Source organism: Globicephala melas, chromosome 6 (assembly GCF_963455315.2).
Source record: "Globicephala melas chromosome 6, mGloMel1.2, whole genome shotgun sequence".
Classification (NCBI taxonomy): domain Eukaryota; kingdom Metazoa; phylum Chordata; class Mammalia; order Artiodactyla; family Delphinidae; genus Globicephala; species Globicephala melas.
In genome coordinates, this window is record NC_083319.1 from 58,524,094 (window position 1) to 58,545,223 (window position 21,130).

Below are 21,130 nucleotides of genomic sequence, written 5' to 3' on the forward strand. Positions count from 1 at the left end.
GTCTATGGGCATCTTCCGACAGTCACCTGTTTATTCATAACCATCAGCAGCCATCAGTAAAATGGGCAACCTCAATTTGCTTCCCCTATATAAACATGAACTGCATTATGAAATCTTTCATCCAGGGTAGAAGCAAGAAGGTAATGAGGAATGCCCTTGTGTTACACGATGTCAAGGATATTGTGTGCTCAAGGACTGGTATATTTGTATGAGAAAGAAAAAGTGAGAACAAGCAGCGCCTAAATCTGTTTTTTTTTTTTTTTTTGCGTTATGCGGGCCTCTCACTGTTGTGGCCTCTCCCGATGCGGAGCACAGGCTCCGGATGCGCAGGCCCAGCGGCATGGCTCACGGGCCCAGCCGCTCCGCGGCATGTGGGATCTTCCCGGACCAGGGCATGAACCCGCGTCCCCTGCATCGGCAGGCGGACTCTCAACCACTGCGCCACCAGGGAAGCCCCAGCACCTAAATCTTAAGTAACTGTTTTCATAGATGGCTGAACACCTAGTTAAAACTATATTTTCACGCACATACTTAAACCCATCAAAATAAAGGTATAAATAACATCTGCATTTCCTTACCTTCTATTGCTGAGAGGAGAACTCGGGAATGATCATATGCGATTACATTTGCATATCTGTTCTTTGGTTTGTTTACTTCCAAGTTTGAATGTTCCCATGTGAACTGCTGGCCAGGGTCAATTGACTTTAAAAGAAAAACAGCACACATACATAAAATCAATACTGAATAACATCAGATTATAGGCATTTATCACAAGTAACAAACAATTTAAAAAGGAAATTCTGAAGCTACACTTCATCAAGACGACCCTAGCTGTGAAGCTGAACACTAATATAACCAGCATAAGATGAAATGATTAATCATAGGAAAAAACAGTGATAGTCACCAACACTCATTCAGATGGAAAAAAGAAATCAATATAGGTGTTCTGTTAATAGTGGAAAGGCAGGTTGGTTGTTTTTTTTTTTTTTTTCACTTTTCCTTCTCTGCTGCTGTAGTTTCCAAGTTACCTTGGTTCAATATTCCTTCCAGTTTTCTAGTTCTGTGAACATTATTTTATCTTGCTTACCCTTTCCTATGTGGACCTAACCTCGTTCTTTAAAGTTGACTGATCATTTACTGGATTCACTAGGCACAGGCTCTTCTTTCTTCACCTGCAGGCTTACATCTTCAGGGCAACTTAAAATTTTGTCTGTTTCTCCAAAACATACTATGACCACTATCACAAGGCAATTTGTACAATTCAAACAGTTAAGAATAACAGTAAAGAAGGGAGGTCAGTTAAATCAAATAATCTTCTTAGAATATTAATTTATAATCTAATGCAGATAGGATCTAATCACTTAAGTTATCATTATGTGTTATCATGTTTACAAAGTTTGCTTTTTATTCTTTATTTTAAACTTACTTTTTCTGATTTTTAATGTCTTTCCTTGATGCCTTAGTTCAACCAAAGTTGTTCAATAATCTAAAATAAATATTTCACAGATATAAAATAATATAAAGTTCTTTGTGGTTAAAGCAGAACCATTATTTTGAGACTGAATTCAGGCTTTGATATAAAACTCTGGGGAACTTTTTAATGTCCTGCAATGTTATGGAAATCAAAATACTTTTTCTTTCATCATAGCGTACTGACATTTTTTTAAGACATAATTTCATGGTATATGGAAATATGAGCTCAGTAATTATAGAAACATGATTTTCAATGATCAAAATCAAGTTTTCAGACATAATTAATGATAAATTAGGTTTATATACAGATGAAATTCTTTAAAAAGTAAAAACTTTGTTATGTTCATAAAATTTTTAACAAGTTAATTTTGATACCGATATTTTCCACGCTTTTATGTGGATATGTAGAACTTGAAATTAAAATATATCCAACAGCTGGTACAATATTAAGGATGCACACATTTGTGTTAAAATGGATAGAGTTCAGCACGGTAATAAGACTCCCAAGTGTAATGAGTCAAGCCTATTAACAGTCATGAATAAGCCTCCAAACAGACAAAAATTCTCAGCAGTACAGATTGCAGCTTCTAATTTACTAAGGATTATAAAACCCCTTTTCCTTTCTTAGCCTATGTTAATCTGTATATAAACTAGTCAATCATTGAACTGTACTCAGCAAAATAATTATCCACGTCTTAGAGTCTAAAGAATAATGTAATTAGGGGTCTTTCTAGTTTGCTTTTCCAGGGAAGCTCATCACCTCCTCTGCAGAAGGTACTCCTCTCCAAGTATGCCATGAGCTAAAGGGAGTTGCAGCATTCAGATGCCTGGGTGGCAGTGCTCAAGTCAACCTTGAGCCTTCTCCACACAAAGCAGCTCCGTTCAGTGACCAAGCCTGCCTTAAAAAATTCTCAAATTCGTCCCAAATCTATCATTCCCTAAATCCCAGTCCTTCAGTATCTGATGTCTGATTGGAATCCCTTCTCTAAACTCTCACTCCAATCCATTCTTCATGCCAAAGTAGACATTCTAAAGCACAGCCCTGGATAGGTTAGGACCCTGTTTAAGAACTTCCACTGGCTCTGGGTGACCTTCAGCTTAAATTCTGGAGTCCTTAGCCACCATCCTACCTAGACACCTTTAGTCGTCTTTGCATCTACAAAGGCCTCAATAAATGGTTTAACAAATGTTTTTCAAATGAATTGAACTGATGAATAACTGTTGCTGAGAAAAGTTCATAAAGAGAAATCATGCAGTAATTCCTTCTTTTAACATGGGAGTTAGAGAACAGACTATGGAAACTGCAATGTGCAGAGCATTGCTAGTTTAACACTTTAACATTCATTATCATATGGCTTAGTAATTAAGTACGTGATCCTGAAAGTACAACTACCACTGATAATCCACCTTACACTGATGAGCATTACTGAGTACATAAGCTTCCTACACATCATTCTCTAAAATATCCCAAGAAGCTCCTAAGCTCACTGATATACAGTCACTCCTTTGGTGGAAGACCTTACTCCCTCTGATGGCCTTGTTCCTCGGATCACGATCACTCATATATGTGTAAATGGCATGCATTTAATTAGACTAATGAAACTGCATCTACCAACTCAAAGACACTGTGAACTCATGTTCATTTCCACTCTTGCCACACATTTGCAGCCGTCTGCATGCTGTATTTGATACCTACATAGAAGAGTTTAAAAACCAGTAATGGAAACATAAGCTTGTATATCACATAGATTAATATGTTTAGGCTTAAAGTGTGACCCAAGAGATAAAGACCTGTAGGTAATCGGATCATGATAATAATAGCTGCCAGGTCATTATGCTTTACATGCCATATCCTGTTTAATTTTCACAAATGTTATGAGGTAGGTATTGTTGTTTTCTCCATTTTGTAGACAAGGAAACTGAAGTAAAGAAAGACTAACTCAATAAATTTTACTGAGGGACTTCTCTGTGGCAGGCATTTTGGTGGTTAATGAATTTGCTCATACAGCTAGATTCATACATTTACCCTCAAACCCAGGTTTGGGTGATTTCAAAGCTCACTGATGATTAACAGCTGGTAATTACTAAGCCACGGTGCTACTTCACTATCCAGAAAGCCACTGCAAAGTGAAGAAGCCCAACCTGTGAAACAGACTTCAACATAGCTATCCTTTATCCCATCAGTCCAAATGATATTTCTTTCCAACTGATCATCCTGTGTGTATGACCAGGCCACCCAAGATGGCTGTTCTCTTGCTCTCTGTACTTCCCCTGCTTGACCACTGTCTGCTTCACCTACACCCTACTCACAGGACTGACCTTCCTACATACTTGCCCCAGGCCCCAGCTAGTGATGGTTCTACTCTTTAGATCAGAACATCTCCACCTGATAGCTTATCAAAGGGGCGGTGAGGGGCACGCCCTTCTGCTAGTTTCCCTGGTAACCAACAAAGACAACCTGAAGTCAATTCCCCACGTAAGTGGTAACCTCCCCTCCCGCCGTCACGAGGGCTGCCGCCCTGTTCTGCCCGCTGCTGTCTGCTGTCTGATCTTGGTGGGATGTCGCTCCAGGACCTCGCTTCAGACCTGTAAGCTCCCCCATTCATAAAACCACTGACATCTCTGTCGCCGACTCCGGGCTCTTTCTTCAGTCTTGAAGCTGGGCAAGCACAGGCCTGGCAGGCCCACGGGGGTGCAGCCCAGCAACTGGCGGAGTGGCCAGGAGACTGAGGAAACTCCCGTGAGCGCCGAGATGTCGGGAAGGAAGGACGGGGAATGGCAAGTTGTAGGGGCCGTCCACTGTCAAGTGGGGCCTGAAAGTTACGGCTGTGATCCCGGGGTGGCCAGCCACTCATGTGGGACCCAAAAGTTGTGTGGATAGTCCTGAAAGTTGCGGCAGAAATCCCCGGGGGGCCGTCCACTAGTATGCGGGGGCCCGGCAGTGGCTGCCTTGATGAATGGGGCCCACCGAGAGAGTTCACAGAACTCTCACTGACACCCCAAGGCTCTTGTGGAGATATTGGCCGCCGTTAGAGTGGGAAAACAGTGGCCGCAGCTCGAGGCTGGCTGTTGGTGTTTGTATTAGGAAAGGCAAAGAGGCTGAGCTGACAGCTGAGGCGAAGGTTAACTTGAATGTTGATTCCTGTTCCTCTGAAAGCGAGCCATGTGAATGTGAGTGAATGATACGTATTACTGTCTATCACTGGTATTTGTTTAAAGTGAATTGGCTGTTTAGACACTGAAAGAAAATCCCTGAAAATGTCCAAGATGGGACTCTTTTGACATTCTAAAACTGTTTTTTTGCATATGCCCTAAGAGGAAGTTAGCTTTCCAGAGGGAATTGGTATTTCTCTTCTTGTGCCTTTGAGATGTAAATGATCTACCTGGGTTCTCAGGAACTTTAATCATCTGGTCTCTGAGAGTGAAGAAAAAAAACAAAGAGGCCTTTTTAAAGTCTAGCAGGAAAACTGTGAAATCTCTTTGTTTGTATAGATACATGTCTATGTGTACCTTGGAAATATGTCTCTGCCTCTAAGTGGCATGGCCAAGATTGGTTTGTGGATGAGCTGTTTAATTGGATTAAGAGAAACTAAGTGCTTATATAAATTCATTGATATCTCTGTGGCTGACTCTGGGCTCCTTCTTCGGTCTTGGAGCTGGGCAAGTACAGGCCTTGTAGGCCTAAGGGGTGCAGCCCAACACTGTGTCATTCTGGGGCAATTACATAAGAAATCAAGATTTTAAAATGAGGTTGGCTTCACATGGATGATAAAGCAGATGGGATGCAGCTTGCATTTATACTCGTTTTACACGGATCAAACAAACATTGATTAAATAATGCTGACTTGTCTTTGTGCAACACATATCCATCCATCTGTATCTATCTGTCTGACTGAATGTTTAACAATACACAGCATAGGTCATTATTTTGGAGCTTGTCAGAATGCTGAGAGCAGTAAACTCAGTAAAGAAGAATAACTACTGAAAGTAGATGAGGTATAAGAAGATCTTTTAGATTAAAACAAACTGGTTGAGGAAAATCAAATTTCAATTATCCATGTTAATGAGGCAAAGATATCATGGGTGAATACGACCCTAATATTCAAAACCCAATGTTTAGGCTTTTCTTAGTGCTAATGAAGACACTGTTGCTTTGCTTCTTTGTTTTCTGGCTTCTCTTGTTGAGAGCTTTTTTTTTTTTTTTTTTCCTGGTACGCGGGCCTCTAACCGCTGTGGCCTCTCCCGCCGCGGAGCACAGGCTCCGGACGCGCAGGACCAGCGGCCATGGGTCACGGGCGCAGCCACTCCGCGGTATGTGGGATCTTCCCGGACCGGGGCACGAACCCATGTCCCCCGCATCAGCAGGTGGACTCTCAACCACTGCGCCACCAGGGAAGCCCCAGAAGTTGATTTTCAGTTCAACCTTATAATTTTGGCCAGCCCATCTTAACCATGCATCTTCCTACTGTAAGATTAAGCTGAGTCCACCCCAATATTATTCAAAGCAATTTGAAATAAGCACCCTTTTCCTAGTGGATTCAATCATTACTTGCTGTTAGTATTTGGTTTTCCTGAGCTTGACTCTCAGATTATCTCCGCTCATCCTTCTGTGTCTGTTTATCCAAACAACATTCGGTTGGGATCTACCTCCTTCTTTATCCAAACAACATTCAGTTGGGATCTACCTCCTTCTTGTCACTCAATTCAAAATTCGACCCTCTTGAGCCAGAATCCTAACCAGGTCCTATTCAGCCTCCCCTGAGAATTTTGCAAGTTGGAAATGAAGTAAAGTAGACTTATTCAACCAAAAGTTGATTAATAAACTTTTTAAGAATTTACATGAAATGTGGATGTTACATTGTCACAGAATTTATAAACAAGAATGCTATTTCATAATATTAACTTTTGTTTCTCCAATCAACAATGCCCTTGAAGATGTGCCAGATGAACCCTATGTAGCATCTAAAACCTTACCAAGATGCCATACCATTCTGCACAGTCTCCCTACCTGCACACCTGACACATGACACACTCCCCTTTCTGCTCCCAATAGCTTTTGACGGAATCACTCTAATGCTTACGCATCTTCAACTCCCTGGCTTAGCCTTACTGAGAAAAAGTGACAAAATAAAAGGAAAATCCCCCTGTAACTTAAAGAAGAAAGGGAAGGCCCTAGCTAAATACTTGCTAATATCAAGTATTTTGCATTTATGTACTCTTTCACTTGATGGTCTGAAAGTTCTAAGTTTTTCTTTAATCAACTGTAACTTTGCCTTAAAATAGGTAAGAAGAAAAAAATAGGTAAGTGGAAATAAAAGCTACGTTTTAAGTTATGGACTTACAATTTTGCCCTGTATTCTTGATAAAAAGCTAGAATTAAAATGTAAGTATTTTATATGATAACTAACACTTATGTAACATTTACTTCTCATTTACATTTCTTTGTGCTTCACATATCTTAAGCCATTTTATCTTCACACAGACCCTGGAATTAGTTACATGATTGTAATTCTGTAGATGAGGAAACTGAGGTGCAGAGAAGTTAAATTACCTTCTCAGAGTCACACAGCTACTAGGTAGAGAAGCTAGATTTGGGGCAGAGGTATTCTGTACCCTACACCCCTCCCCTGCCCCCATTTGAGTGACTAGCCACCGTGCTATGCTTCCTGTCTGGCCAGGTTGGAGAAGATCCCTTGACTGTTTCACACATGCCTTTCAGTTGTTCTCCTGAAACACAGTGGGAAAGCTAGGAACACAAATCTCTATAGTGCTTCTGATCTATATTTACAATTCTAAATTCAAAACAAAAAAGTGCTCATGAGTTTGCACATCAGATTACAGTCATTGAGTAAAATTACATCTTGATGTGAGAGTGACCTTTTTTGACAAAGCTGAAGTCATCATCTTACAGCAAAGCCCTTTAAATATGGTTTAAAATTTCAACTTCTCTGTACAGAAGAAAAATATTATTCCCATGTGCAAAACACCATACAAGTTGCTCTGTCTTCCTCTTCTCACTCCACCAGTAGAAAACCTCAAAAAATTCCCTTTAGAACCTCATCAAAGAGAAACCACAAAAAAGATATATCTTGTTTTTGTGTATTTTAAAACAACTAACAAGATTTAATTATACAGAAGTAACAGAGCAGCTACTTGACTAACCAAACTATGGGTCAGACTAAGCATCCTTTATACAGAGAATTGAACTTTCATTGACCTTAACCTCCAGAAAAATACTATCTTTCCACATAGTTCCCCATCAGTAGGCCCATTTGGTCCTCAGTGTGGTTTGCCCCTAGATATTCTCAAGTCCTTTCTGAGGTTTAAAAGAGCAATCTGCCATTGACTGTATATTGCTGAAATGAAGGCTTTATAATTTTACTTTTTAATATTAATTCTTTTTTGGCATGTTTTTCTGTTTTAACTTGAAGTAAAGTTGATTTACAATGTTTCAGGTATACATCAAAGTGATTCAGTTATATATATGTATATTCTTTTCCAGATTCAGTTTGTTTTCTATGTCTGTGAATCTGTTTCTTTTGTAAAGAAGTTCATCGGTATCATATTTTAGATTCCACATATAAGTGATATCATATATTTGTCTCTGTCTGACTTACTTCATTTAGTATGGTAACTGCTAGGTCCATCCATGTTGCTGCAAATGGCATTATTTCATTCTTCTTTTTTTAATGGCTGAGTAGCATTCCATTGTATATATGTACCACATCTTCTTTATCTATTCATCTGTTGATGAACATTTAAGTTGCTTCCATGTCTTGGCTATTGTAAATAGTGCCGCTATGAACACCGGGATGCATGTATCTTTTCAAATTAGAGTTTTCTCCAGATATATGCCCAGGAGTGGGATTGCTGGATCATATGGCAATTCTAGTTTTAGTTTTTTTAGAAACCTCTCTACTGTTTTCCATAGTGGCTGTACCAATTTACATTCTCATCAACAGTCTAGGAGGGTTCCCTTTTCTCCACACCCTCTCCAGCATTTATTATTTGTAAACTTTTTAAATGATGGCCAGCCTGATGGGTGTGAGGTGATACCTCATTGTAGTTTTGATTTGTATTTCTCTAATAACTAGTGATGTTGAGCATCTTTTCACATTGGCCATCTGTATCTCTTCTTTGGAGAAATGTCTATTTAGGTCTTCTGCCCATTTTTCGATTTGGTTGTTTGGTTTTTTGTTATGGACTTGTATGAACTGTTTGTATATTTTGGAAATTAAGTCTTGTTGTTTGCATCATTTCCAAATACTTTCTCCCAGTCCATAGGTTGTCTTTGCATTTTGTTTATGGTTTCCTTTGCTGGGCAGAAGCTTATAAGTCTGATTAGTTTGCTTATTTTTGCTTTTATTTTTATTACTTTGGGAGACCGACCTAAGAAAACATTGCTAAGATTTATGTCAGAATGTTTTGGTTGTGTTCTCTTCTAGGAGTTTTATGGTGTCATGTCTTATATTTAAGTTTTTAAGCGATTTTGAGTTTATTTTTGTGTATGATGTGAGGGTGTGTTCTAACTTCATTGATTTACATGCAGCTGTCTAGCTTTCCCAACAACACTTGCTAAAGAGACTCTAAAGAGACTCACTTTCCCCCACTGTTTGTTCTTGCCTTCTTTGCTGAAATTTAGTTGACCGTAGGTGTGTAGGTTTATTTCTGGGCTCGCCATTCTGTTTCATTGATCCGCCTGTGTGTTTTTGTGCCAATACCACTATGTTTTGATTAGTGTAGCTTTGTAGTATTGTCTGAAACCTGAGAGGATTATTCCTTCAGCTTTGTTCTTTTCCCTCGAAATTGCTTTGGCAATTTAGGGTCTTTTATGGTTCCATATAAATTTTAGAATTATTTGTTCCAGTTCTGTGAAAAATGTCATGGGTAATTTGATAGGGATCACATTAAATCTGTAGATTGCTTTGGGTAGTATGGCCATTATAACAATATTAATTCTTCCAACCCAAGAGCCATGGGATATCTTTCCATTTCTTTGAATGAATGAATCATCTTTAATTTATCAGTGTTTTATAGTTCTCAGTCTTTAACCTCCTTGGTCAGGTTTATTCCTAAGTATTTTATTTTTTGATGTGATTTTAAAAAGAGTTGTTTTTTACCTTCCCTTTCTGATATTTCATCGTTAGTGTAAAGAAATGCAACTGATTTCTGTGTTAATCTTGTATCCTGCTACCTTGCTGAATCCGTTTCAATTCTAGTAGTTTTTGTGTGGAGTCTTCAGGGTTTTCTACATATAGTATCCTGTCATCTGCATATAATGACAATTTTACTTCCTCCCTTCCCATTTGGATATATATTATTTTTTTTTTTTTGTCTGATTGCTGTGGCTAGAACTCCCAATACTATGTTGAATAGAAATGGTGATAGTGGGCATCCTTGTCTTGTTCTGGATTTTAGCAGGAAAGCTTTCAGCTTTTCACTGTTGAGTATTATGTTGGCTGTGGGTTTGTCATAAATAGCTTTATTATGTTGAAATATGTTCCCTCTATACCCACTTTTGTGAGAATTTAATTTTGAATGGATGTTGAATTTTATCAAATGCTTTATTCTGCATCTATTGAGATGATAATGTGGTTTGTCTTTTCTTTAATTGGTATGGTGTACCCCATTGATGGATTTGCGTATGTTGAATCATCCTTGTGACCCTGGGATGAATCCAGCTTGACCATGGTGTATGATCTTTTTTGTGTGTTGTTCCATCCAGTTTGCTAATATTTTGTTGAGAATTTTTGGATCTATATTCTTCAAAGATACTGGCCTGTAACTTTATCTTTTGGTAGTGCCTTTGTCTGGTTTTGGTATCGGGGTGATCTTTAGAATGACTTTGTGAGTGTCCCCTCCTCTTCAGTCTTTTGGAAGACTTTGAGAAGGATCAAAGGTTCTTCTTTGTTTGTTGAGTAGAATTCCACATCTGGTTCTGGACTTTTGTTTGCAGAGAGTTTTTTAAGTTACAGATTCTATTTCACTTCTAGTGATTTGTCTGTTCAAACTATCTATTTCTTCTTGATTCAGTTTTGGTGGGCTGCGTGTTTCTAGAAACTTGTCCATTTCTTCTACGTTGTCCAATTGGTTGGTATATAATTGCTCATAGCGTTTGCTTATTTTTTTGTGTGTTTCTGTGTTATTCCTTGTTATTTCTCCTCTTTCATTTCTTATTTTTGTTTATTTGGTTCCTCCCTCTTTTCTTCTTGGTGAGCTTGGCCAGAGGTTTGTTGATTTTCTTTACACTTTCAAATAATTAGCTCTTTATTTTATTGTTTTTTCCTATCTTTTTAATCTCTTTTACTTATTTTCTCTCTGATCTGTATTATTTCCTTCCTTCTGCTGACTTTAGGTTGTTTGCTCTTCTTTTTCTAATTTTTTTGGTGGTACATTAGGTTGTTTGAGATTTTTCTTGTTTTTTTGGGGGGAAGACCTGTATCAGTATGAACTTCCTTCTGAGGACTGCTTTTGCTGCATCCCATAGATTTTGTATGGTTGTGTTTTCATTGTCATTTGTCTTAAAGCATTTTTTAATTTCCTCTTTTTCATCATTGACCCATTTTTTTTTAAATTAGCATATTGTTCAGTCTCCACGTAATCATTTTTTTCTCATTTCTTTTTCTGTGGTTGATTTCCAGTGTCATTCCATTGTGGTCAGAAAAGATGTTTGAAATAATTTCTATCATCTTAAATTTATTGAGGCTTATTTTGTGCCCTAGTATGTGGTCTATCCTAGAGAATGTTCCATGTGCACTTGAAAAAAATGTGTATTCTGTTTTTTTTGTATGCAATGTCCTGAAAATATCAATTACGTCTAATTGTTCTATTATGTCATTTAGGGTCTCTGTTGCCTTACTGATTTTCTGTCTGGTTGATATATCCATTGATGTAATGGGGTGTTAAAGTCTCCTAGTATTATTGTATTCCTGTCAATTTCTCCCTCTATTTATATTAGTATTTGTTTTATCTATTTAGGTGCTCCTGTATTGGGTGCTTATATGTTAATGAATGTAATATCCTCTTCTTGTATTGATCCTGTTATCAATATATAGTGCCCTTCTTTATCTTTTTTTATGGGCCTCGTTTTAAAGTCTGTTTTGTCTGATAGGAGTATTGCTACCCCCACTTTCTTGTCATTTCCAATTGTGTAAAATACCTTTTTCCATCCCCTCACTTTCAATCTATCTGTGTTCTTTGCCCTAAAGTGGGTATCTTATAGGCAGTATATTGTAGGCTCTTGTTTTATTATCCAGTATGCCACTCTGTCTTTTGATTGGAGCATTTAGCCCACTGACATTTAAGGTGATTATTGATAGATATGTATTTACTGCCATTTAAAACCTTGTTTTCCAGTTGGTTTATATTTCTTCCTTGTTCTTTTTGTCTTTCTTTTTGTGGTTAGATGGTTTTCTTTTTGTTATGCTTGTGTTCTCTTCTCTTTGGTTTTTGTGAATTTATTGTCTGTTTATAATTTGTGGTTGCTGTGGTTTTTCAAGTATGTTTATTATATCTACTTGCTTTAGACTGGTAGTCATATAGGCTCAAACACATTCAAAAAAAAAAGATCAACATTTTCTTACTCCTTTCTCCCATGTTTTATGATTTTGATGTCCTCTTTTACATCGTCATATTTACCCTTTTGCTGTTCATTGTAGTTATTATCGTGTTCACAACATTTTTTTTTTTTTTTAATTCTGTGTACTGGCTTTTTAAAAAATGATTTACTTTCCGATTGTTATTTTCTCTTTCCTATAGATTCTTGCTTTTCTATTTAGAGAAGACCTTTCAATGTTTCTTTTAGGATAGGTTTAGTACTGCTGTATTCTTTTAGTTTTTGATTGACTGAGAAATTCTTTATCTCTCCTTCTATTCTAAGTGATAATCTTGCTGGGTAGAGTATCGTGGGTTGCAGGTTTTTCCCTTTCAGGACTTTGAATATATCTTGCCACTCTCTTCTGGCCTGCAGTGTTTCTGTAGAGAAATCAGCCAGTAACCTAATGGGGGTTCCCTTGTAATTCATTCTGTTTTTCTCTTGCTGCCTTTAGAATTCTTTCTTTAACTTTGGACATTTTACCTTTAATATATCTTGGTGTAGGTCTGTTTGGCTTCATCTTGTTTGGGACCTTCTGTGCTTCCTGTGCCTGGATATCTGTTTCCTTATTTAGGTTTGGGAAGTTTTCAGTCATACTTTCTTCAAATACATTTTTGATCTCCATTTCTCTTCTATTTCTGGGATCCCTCTTATGCATAGATTCACATGCTTAACATTACTCCATAGGTCTTATATATTGCTTTTTTTTTTCATTTTTCTGTCTGCTCTTTTTGTGTGACTTCCATTATTCTATCTTCCAGATCACTTATTCATTCTGAAATATTTAGTTTGCTATTTATTGCCTTTAGCTTGGCCTTTGACTTGGTAAGTGAGTTTTATAGTTGGCTCCTCTCTATAATTTCTAGTTCCCATTCTGATCCACCCTCCCCGCCCCCCGCTTTTTCTTGTGTTCTACCTGGTTATGTGGTGATCTTTCTTGTACCTTTAGTTGTATGAGATCTTCTGCTAGTGTTCTGTAGATATTCTGTGAGAATTGTAGATGTATTTTTCATGTATGTGTGGTAGGAGATGAGCTCCATATCCTTTTATTCAGCCTTCTTGATCTCCCCCTGATTTCAATTTTCTTAAAATTACCAAGGCTTGTTTTTGTGGCCTACTGTGTGGTCTGTCCTGGAGAATGGTCCATGTGCATTTGAAAAGGATGTGTATTCTGCTGCTATAGCATGGAATGCTCTATAAATGTCAATTAAGTCCATTTGGTCTAATGTGTTATTTAATGCCTGTGTTTCCTTATTGATTTTCTGCCTGAAAGATCTGTCCCATTGATGTGAGTGGGGTGTTAAAGTCCCCTACTATTATTATGTTATTGCTGATTTCTCCTTTTATGGCTTTTAATATTTACCTTATATATTAAGGTGCTCCTATGTTGGGTGCATATATTTTTACAATTGTTATATCTTCTTGGATTGAGCCCTTGATCATTATGTAGTGTCCTTCTTTGTCTCCTGTAACAGTTTTTAAGTCTATTTTGTCATGTATAAGCTTTGCTACTCCAGCTTTCTTTTGATTTCTCTTTGCATGGAATATCTTTTTCTGTCCCCTCACTTTCAGTCTATATGTCTCTCTAGATCTGACATGAGTCTCTTGGAAGCAGAATATATATGGGTCTTGTGTTTGTATCCATTCAGCCAGTCTGTGTGTTTTGGTTGCAGCATTTAGTCCATTTACATTTAAGGTAATTATCTGATATGTATGTTCTTACTGTCTTTTGGTTGTTTTGGATTCTTTTCTTTTGTTCTCTTGTGATTTGACAACTATCTTTAGTGTTATGTTTGGATTCCTTTTTCTTTTCTGTGTGTATATCTATCATAGATTTTTGGTTTGCCGTTACCATACATACACACACACACACACACACACACACACACAAACACACACGTGATTATTTTATATTGCTGATCTCTTAATTTCAAATGCATTTTAAATAGCCTGCTCTTCCTCTCATGATTACTGTTTTTGATATCATATTTTACATCTAATTGTTTTGTGTGTGGATTATTTCCTACCTTTACAGTGTTTCTGCCTTTATTGGTGAGTATTTTTCTTCTACAGTTTTCTTATTGCTAGTTGTGGCCTCTCCTTTTTTGCCTAGAGAAGTTCCTTTAACATTTCCTGTAAAGTTGGTTTGGTGGTGCTGAATTCTTTTAGCTTTTGCTTGTCTGTAAAGCTTTTGATTTCTCCATCAAATCTGAATGAGAGCCTTGCTAGGTAGAGTATTCTCAGTTGTAGGTTTTTCCCTTTCGTCACTTTAAATGTATCATGCCACTTATGAAACCTTTTTAAAATTCTCATTCATTCATATTCTCTCTCCCCATTTGAAAATGGTAAATTAATATGTATCCGTTTGAAAAAGACCAGTGTTTGCATAGTTGGGAAGGGCTATATTTTGCACAATTAGCAGAGGCCTGCAAAAGACATAATGAGTACTTGCATCAAAGAGAACAGCATGAGTTCAGTTGAATCCAATGATACTTTAATAACTGAAATGTGAGGAAGGGGTGGAAAGTATGGTGATGAGCAAAGTCTGGGAATCAGAACTCAGGGTACTTGCTTTCCTTTTGCCCCTGGTTAGCTTTGGCAGGTCACATACTTGGGTCTGTTTGCTCTGTGCTCCTTTTTTCAATTACTGTCATCCAGGCATCAGGTTTGTGCTTTTATTTTCTCTCTCTTTACCCAATTAGTTAACAAAACTTCCTATGTCTTTCCCTATAAAGTACCTCTGATCTAGGCCACCATTAGAGTCTGAAGGACTGAAATAGGGACTTTTCAAGGCTCTCAGTGTTAACTAATGAATGGATGTGGGAATTCCCCACCTTTAAGAGAAAAAGGATGTATAATTTATAAACATACCACACTCATTGAAGGCATCAGAAAGTGTTTTGATCAGGTATTTTTTGTACATAGCTAAATCTTCTTCTTTAAATAAGTGATAAAATTGCATCAAGTTTAAATGTTGCCTAAAGATTTGAAATGAAATTCTGATTATAACTTATTATGTAACAAATACTTATAGAAAATGCCCTCAATAATGTCTTTATTTACATTATTAGAATTGATATGTAGAGAAGCAGAAAGGACAAACTATACTCATAGTAAGCCATTCAGCCATATTAGGTGAGAAAATATTTCAGGCTGCCCTTTGATAGACATTTTTATATCTTGGCACTAAGGATGAGTTAGTTTATTTCTTGGGGATTTACACCTACATGCACATTTAACTCACCCTAATTTATACTGGATTCAAAATGACAAAAACAGCAACAACAACACACTACTGGATTCCTTTTCAACTCAGTAGGACAAAGCTATGTGGTCTCTACTATGCAGATAAGCTATTTTACTTGATATATGTGACTCTGGAAGATTATTTTTTGAGTGCCTCTTTCAAATAAGGTTCAAAAAAGAAGGTACAGTTTTAAGATCTAAAGAATTAAAGGCCCAGATTTAAAAAAATTATACTCAGATTTTTAATGTGCTCCAACATTTTCCTGGATATAACTCAATGCAGAAAAGAAGAGAGATAGTTATTCCTAGTTCCCAAAGGCAATGCTCTAGAGGGATGGTGGTGGTGATACCTTTTAATCCAAATGTTTTAGGTTTTAGCTGTGTATTGCCTGCTTCAAATTAAAGTGAATAATAAAAAAGGGATGGACAAAATTATAGTTGATCTTATAGACTAGAGCTTCATGGAGAATCATTTTATAAATATAATTCACAGACTAGGATTTCTAATGCTATTTGGAGAAAAGCAAAAGGAATTAAGAATTTTCTAGACAGTTTGGGGCAAGAAAATGTTTTTAGGAATTTATTAACTGCTCTGATTAAAGAGAGAAAGTTGATTGAATTGGTAGAAAGTAATTACAATGATTATGAAGAGAACTGTCTACAGGTAACAAACAAAATTATTAAATGCAATTGATGTTCAGCATTTAACTTAAAAATTCACAGTGGTACCCTTTCTTTTCCATGAATAAAAGGGCACTGTTTTTTGGTACTGAATTAACAAGATGAATGTGTTTATTCCTCACCATTCTTTGTAAATGTTGGCACATCTGTTTAGACTCAAAAGTAATAAGTGAAATAAAATGTTTAAGACAACTGATACAAAATTATCACTAAAAGAAATTATAGATGCTTCCACCCACTGAATTAATTATGAAGACGTGTTGGAGTTGGGGGGGGCTTATATCCTAGTTTACACCTGCTATCCCAGTTTAATTATTAATAGGACCATCTTTTACTCTCATAGTGGCCCACTTTGGGGAATAAATTATAAAGTTAGAGTAGGCTCTAACTTCTTCATATCCACATCTATATCTTGGGGTCTTGGTTAGCTTCATGATATAGTGTCATAACCATCAGAGCCAGGGGAATACATATATATGGAAAGAGAGTAAGAGACAGACAGACAGACAGATGGCAGGTTCTACTTACTAAGTTCACATACAAACTCTATCACATGGGGTGAGTGGGGAAAAGTAAAGACAACAATTTCTTCAGAACAACACCTATTCCACTTATCTACTATGCTGATGTAAGAGTGGGACATAAAAACCAGAATGAGAGAAGCTGGCTGGTCTGACCCAATGATTCACCTTTGCTGAGCCTTCCTATGGAACAGCACAGAAGATAGAAAAAAAAAGAGAGAACAGAACATGTGATTCTTGACACACGTTTACCCTGCTCTCTACTAATCCAGCAATTTAACCTACTCAGATTATACGTAACTTTTCCTTCTGGGGCAGGGTGGTAGATGGGAGGAATGTGATGGCACATAAACTGGCTGGATGTGTATTCACTTGTGAAGGAAAAGAACAAAGTTAAGGAACTGACTTTATATACTCATCATTCCATATAAATTTTTAAGCTTTTGTGTCTCACATACTGCATAATATTTTAAATTATTATTGTAAAATAGGTATAATTAGCTATAATTTCTTCCTTACTTTTTTTTAATGCTCTGTAAATGGAACCATAGGTTTATTCTATTGCTTGAGTAGTACACAATTACACCATCACATATGTCTTCAAATATAATATGCTCTAAAATATTAGAACATATATTAAGATATTTTTCAAAAAAACCTGCATTAACATACTTAAAGAAATTCTGTGTCAATCAGGGATAGAGAAAGTAAGTCATAGACACATAGAAAATAGAGGATCAGAGAGGATGATGACCATGATTTGGTCCTCTCAGAAAGATGGTAGCATCCAGTCATCACAGCTGTATGACATAGCCACTAAGATCACATAACTAATGAAAGTGAGGTCCCCATAAATCAGCCACTCAAAAGTTTATAAAACTAAGGATCAGGTTCTGAAGTAGAGTGACCTTATCAAAAGGTACTTTCAGGGCTTCCCTGGTGGCGCAGTGGTTGAGAATCCGCCTGCTGATGCAGGGGACACGGGTTCGTGCCCCGGTCCGGGAAGATCCCACATGCCGCAGAGCGGCTGGGCCCTGAGCCATGGCCGCTGAGCCTGTGCATCCGGAGCCTGTGCTCCGCAACGGGAGAGGCCACAACAGTGAGAGGCCCGTGTACCGCAAAAAAAAAAAAAAAAAAAGGTACTTTCATGGTACCTTTTGGTACCTGGAGGCTTAGTTTGGGATCACTTTGTCTTCCCCAACTGACTCCCATTCATCTCACTGTGCTCATTCTTCAAACTAAGCTGGTCACTGATTCATCATCTCCTAGGGTTAGACTTCAGACATACCGTCAGGCACTAAACTTTGCCTAAATGCCTTGAAAGTGAAAAACGTGTTTGTCTATTAGACAAATGCATAGGGCAGTCATTGTAGAATCATTTACAACAATGAAAAAAATAGGAAATTTAATATAATAGACTGTTTAATTACTTATAGTATTTAAAAAGGTATGAAACTATTGAAATTGTTCTATATTTACTGACATAAAGATGTCCACTTTTACTGTTAAGTTAAAAAAAACTATAAAACAGTACTATTATTAAAATATATACATTTATATACACATACTGCAGATATAGATATATAAATCAATATAAAAACCTACAATGTTAAACATCTTATCTCTGGGATGTGGGGATTGATAATGTTAAATTAATTAAACAGGGAGGCCATTAGATTGAGGTGGCTCTAATGCAATGTCAGTCTACATTAGCAAACCAAAATCTAAGCCTCTAAATGCTTCAAGGTTACAAAAGCAAAATGCTAAGGACAACCAATCACACACAGCCAACTAGGCTTTAAACTATAGCCAATCAGTAATTTCCTTACTTTGCTTCCACTTTCCCTGTATGTCTCTCCCCAGCTGCTGTCTGCAGAGTATTCCTAACCACTTTGGGTTTGGTGCTGCCCTATCTGAATAAACTTTTGCTCAAGCAAACTCTTCATAATTTTAAATATATCTCAGTTTATCATTTAACAATAATTATTTTAATATTTTATGTTATCGTGTTCTTTAATTTTTCACTTTGTAAACATTGTACTATGTCCAAAATGGGAGGAAAAGGGGGTTGAAGGACTCTCTTCACAACTGCACATTTGACTTCCTCTTATGGTTAGAGGCAAAGCAGGCAGATTATAGGACTCAACACTCTGGAGGGTATTTTGAGAAATCCATGTCAAGTTTTTCAACTGGCTTCTATGGCCATCTATGGAGATAAAGCTCAGTGTAGATTTATGAACGAGAAAAAACACTGAAACGGCCAACACAAGACTCGATTATCTCCCTCTAACCTCATCAAAGAGTGGTACTGAGAAATAATCAGGTTAAAGTACTTATGATTTTGATGATGATGATGATGGTAGCATCATCATTATGCAATGAATATCACATAATTCTTAAAACAAATTTAGGTAGGTACTGTTATGTCTGTATTATGAATAAAGAAATGGAGGCTTAAAGGTGTTAAGACACTTTCCATCCCCCTGGTAGTCCATAAAGAACTGGAGCTGGGATGTGAATCAGTTTCCTGACTTTGAAGTCTGCGCTCTTAACTACTACACTCTAATGCATATATATAAATTATGACTTTAAATTTACTATCATGAAGTTGAGTTGCTTATTTCAAAACTGTGGATATTAAAGAAAATAGATTAAACACCGGATATATCTTTCACTCTGGTTTAACGATACATAATTCCCACAGTACTTTTCACTTCCAAATTTTTCTGAACGTGGAAAGAGAAGCTATAGCTTTCTATATAATTTGATTTTCACACAATTCTTATCAAATTTAAAAGAAGTCTTAAATCTTTACCGTATATAGTTAAGAACATATAGACACAGGGTTTCAATTTCCACCCTCTCAACCATGTCCCTTCTCCCTCTATCTCTTCCTCTCCCTCACATACACTGCCCCCCTCCCCTGACACACACACACACACACACACACCCCATAAATTCTGCAGGAAAGAGAGAAAGCTGATACACTTTCATTCCTTGGAACTGAATAGCCACACTGGAGCAAAGGATAGAATAGTATTGGCAGAGACCTGAGAGTGATGAGAGAACAATAACTCATGAATAACAAGTTTGCATTAATAGTTTTAATGACTATTCTAATGGTTTAATAGATGGCACTTTAACAGGATTTCTAGTATAGTCCTTCCGTAAGCTTGTCTTCAATAAATCTGTCATTACAAAGAACTGGGTTGCGTTACCACGTAACCATAGTTTACTGGATCTGGACACAAAAACATTATGGCGGTTGTCATCCTATATGACCATCCTCATCTCAAGTATTCTGTTAACTATTGTGAGAGAGACAACTCCATGCTCAAAATATAGGTTGTCAGTAAAAGAGGCATATTTATACTAAGGGGATGCAGTGGACATTAAACAAAACAGGATAGAAAGCTCACAATTATGTGTGTGAAGACAAAAGTAGAAACAATAACTGTAATCCAAACACATAGGTGTGTGAACATTGACACTCTAAAGACTAGCTGGAGTTCTTTTTGAAATGGCTTATTGAATTCTTAGAATGATTAGTTTTTGAATGCCTATAGCACCGTTTCTACATTTGTCTCATATTATCTTACACTGTCTTGTTTCCTGTACTGACTTAAAGTACTTTAGAGTCAAGGATTGCCATGTTGTGTTCCTCAGTGTGCGTGCCACCTCAATAAAAATGTTGAATTGGTTAAAATCTGTCCTGGTGAATGGCCCAAAATTCCAGCCCTTGGCTCCATTTTCCTCTGTCTTTGTCAGAGGTTCTCAATTCTGACCTCTTTAATACTGGAATACTTCTTGTCTGGAGAGAACTTTTGTTATCATTTCTGTTTTTTGTTTTTTTGTTTTTTTAAATCCTACCTTTCTTGCAAGGTGCAGCTTAAATCCCATGATTCTAATCCCTGCCTGCCTGGAGATCTCTCCCATGTACTTTCACATGCACCATCACCATACATTACACCGTGGCCCATTCGTTTGACAATTAGTTACGTTTAGCTTTGCTTCTTTTAAAATTGTTTAAATTCATTATTATAAATTACCTTTTCATGTAATAATTCCTTAGTTCTCCAACTCCCCTATAAGTTCCTGAATGAAATATAATTTACTATTTATCTTTGTAGTCTATAAAATGGATAGCCCAGGACAGGTGCAAGTAAAATATATTGATATAATTTTAACAATTTTAGATTTTTGTCTCTATTGCTGTGAAAGTCTTGAAATTGGGAAACTCGGTTCTTTTGTAATTACACTTTCATCCTGATTTATAATGCTGAGTCTTAAAAAGATATACAAAGATTTTGAACCTGAAAGTAACAGGCTGATGCCTTCTTCAGATTATCTTCCCCATCAAAGCTGAAAGCTGTAAATCCATTGACCTTACAGCAATCTATATTGATTATCAAGACTAGTGAAAATAACCCATTGGATAAGCTATGGTTCATAAAATTGCACAATTTAAACAAGGCCCATGGTACGTTAGAGGAATAAAAATATCCCTTTTCCTATCCAATGTTGGAAAAAGTTGAATAGATATACCCTTTCTAGGGGATGTATATACGTCTATTTAGAAGTAATGTTCTTGTAAAAACAACTCCATTTTTTCAAA

The 21,130-nt window shown here is 36.9% G+C and overlaps 1 protein-coding gene across 16 annotated transcripts in view; it reads right to left on the reverse strand.

Moving 5' to 3' along the window:
- The window catches only part of PTPRD (protein tyrosine phosphatase receptor type D), a 2,143,764-nt gene that overhangs the window by 75,260 nt on the left and 2,047,374 nt on the right, over positions 1-21,130 (reverse strand). For all 16 annotated transcript variants that reach the window (XM_060300920.1, XM_060300919.1, XM_060300918.1 and 13 more), the window contains one exon: positions 579-702. In XM_060300920.1, the coding sequence (XP_060156903.1) occupies positions 579-702 (124 nt within the window). The remainder of the gene's footprint in view (positions 1-578; positions 703-21,130) is intronic.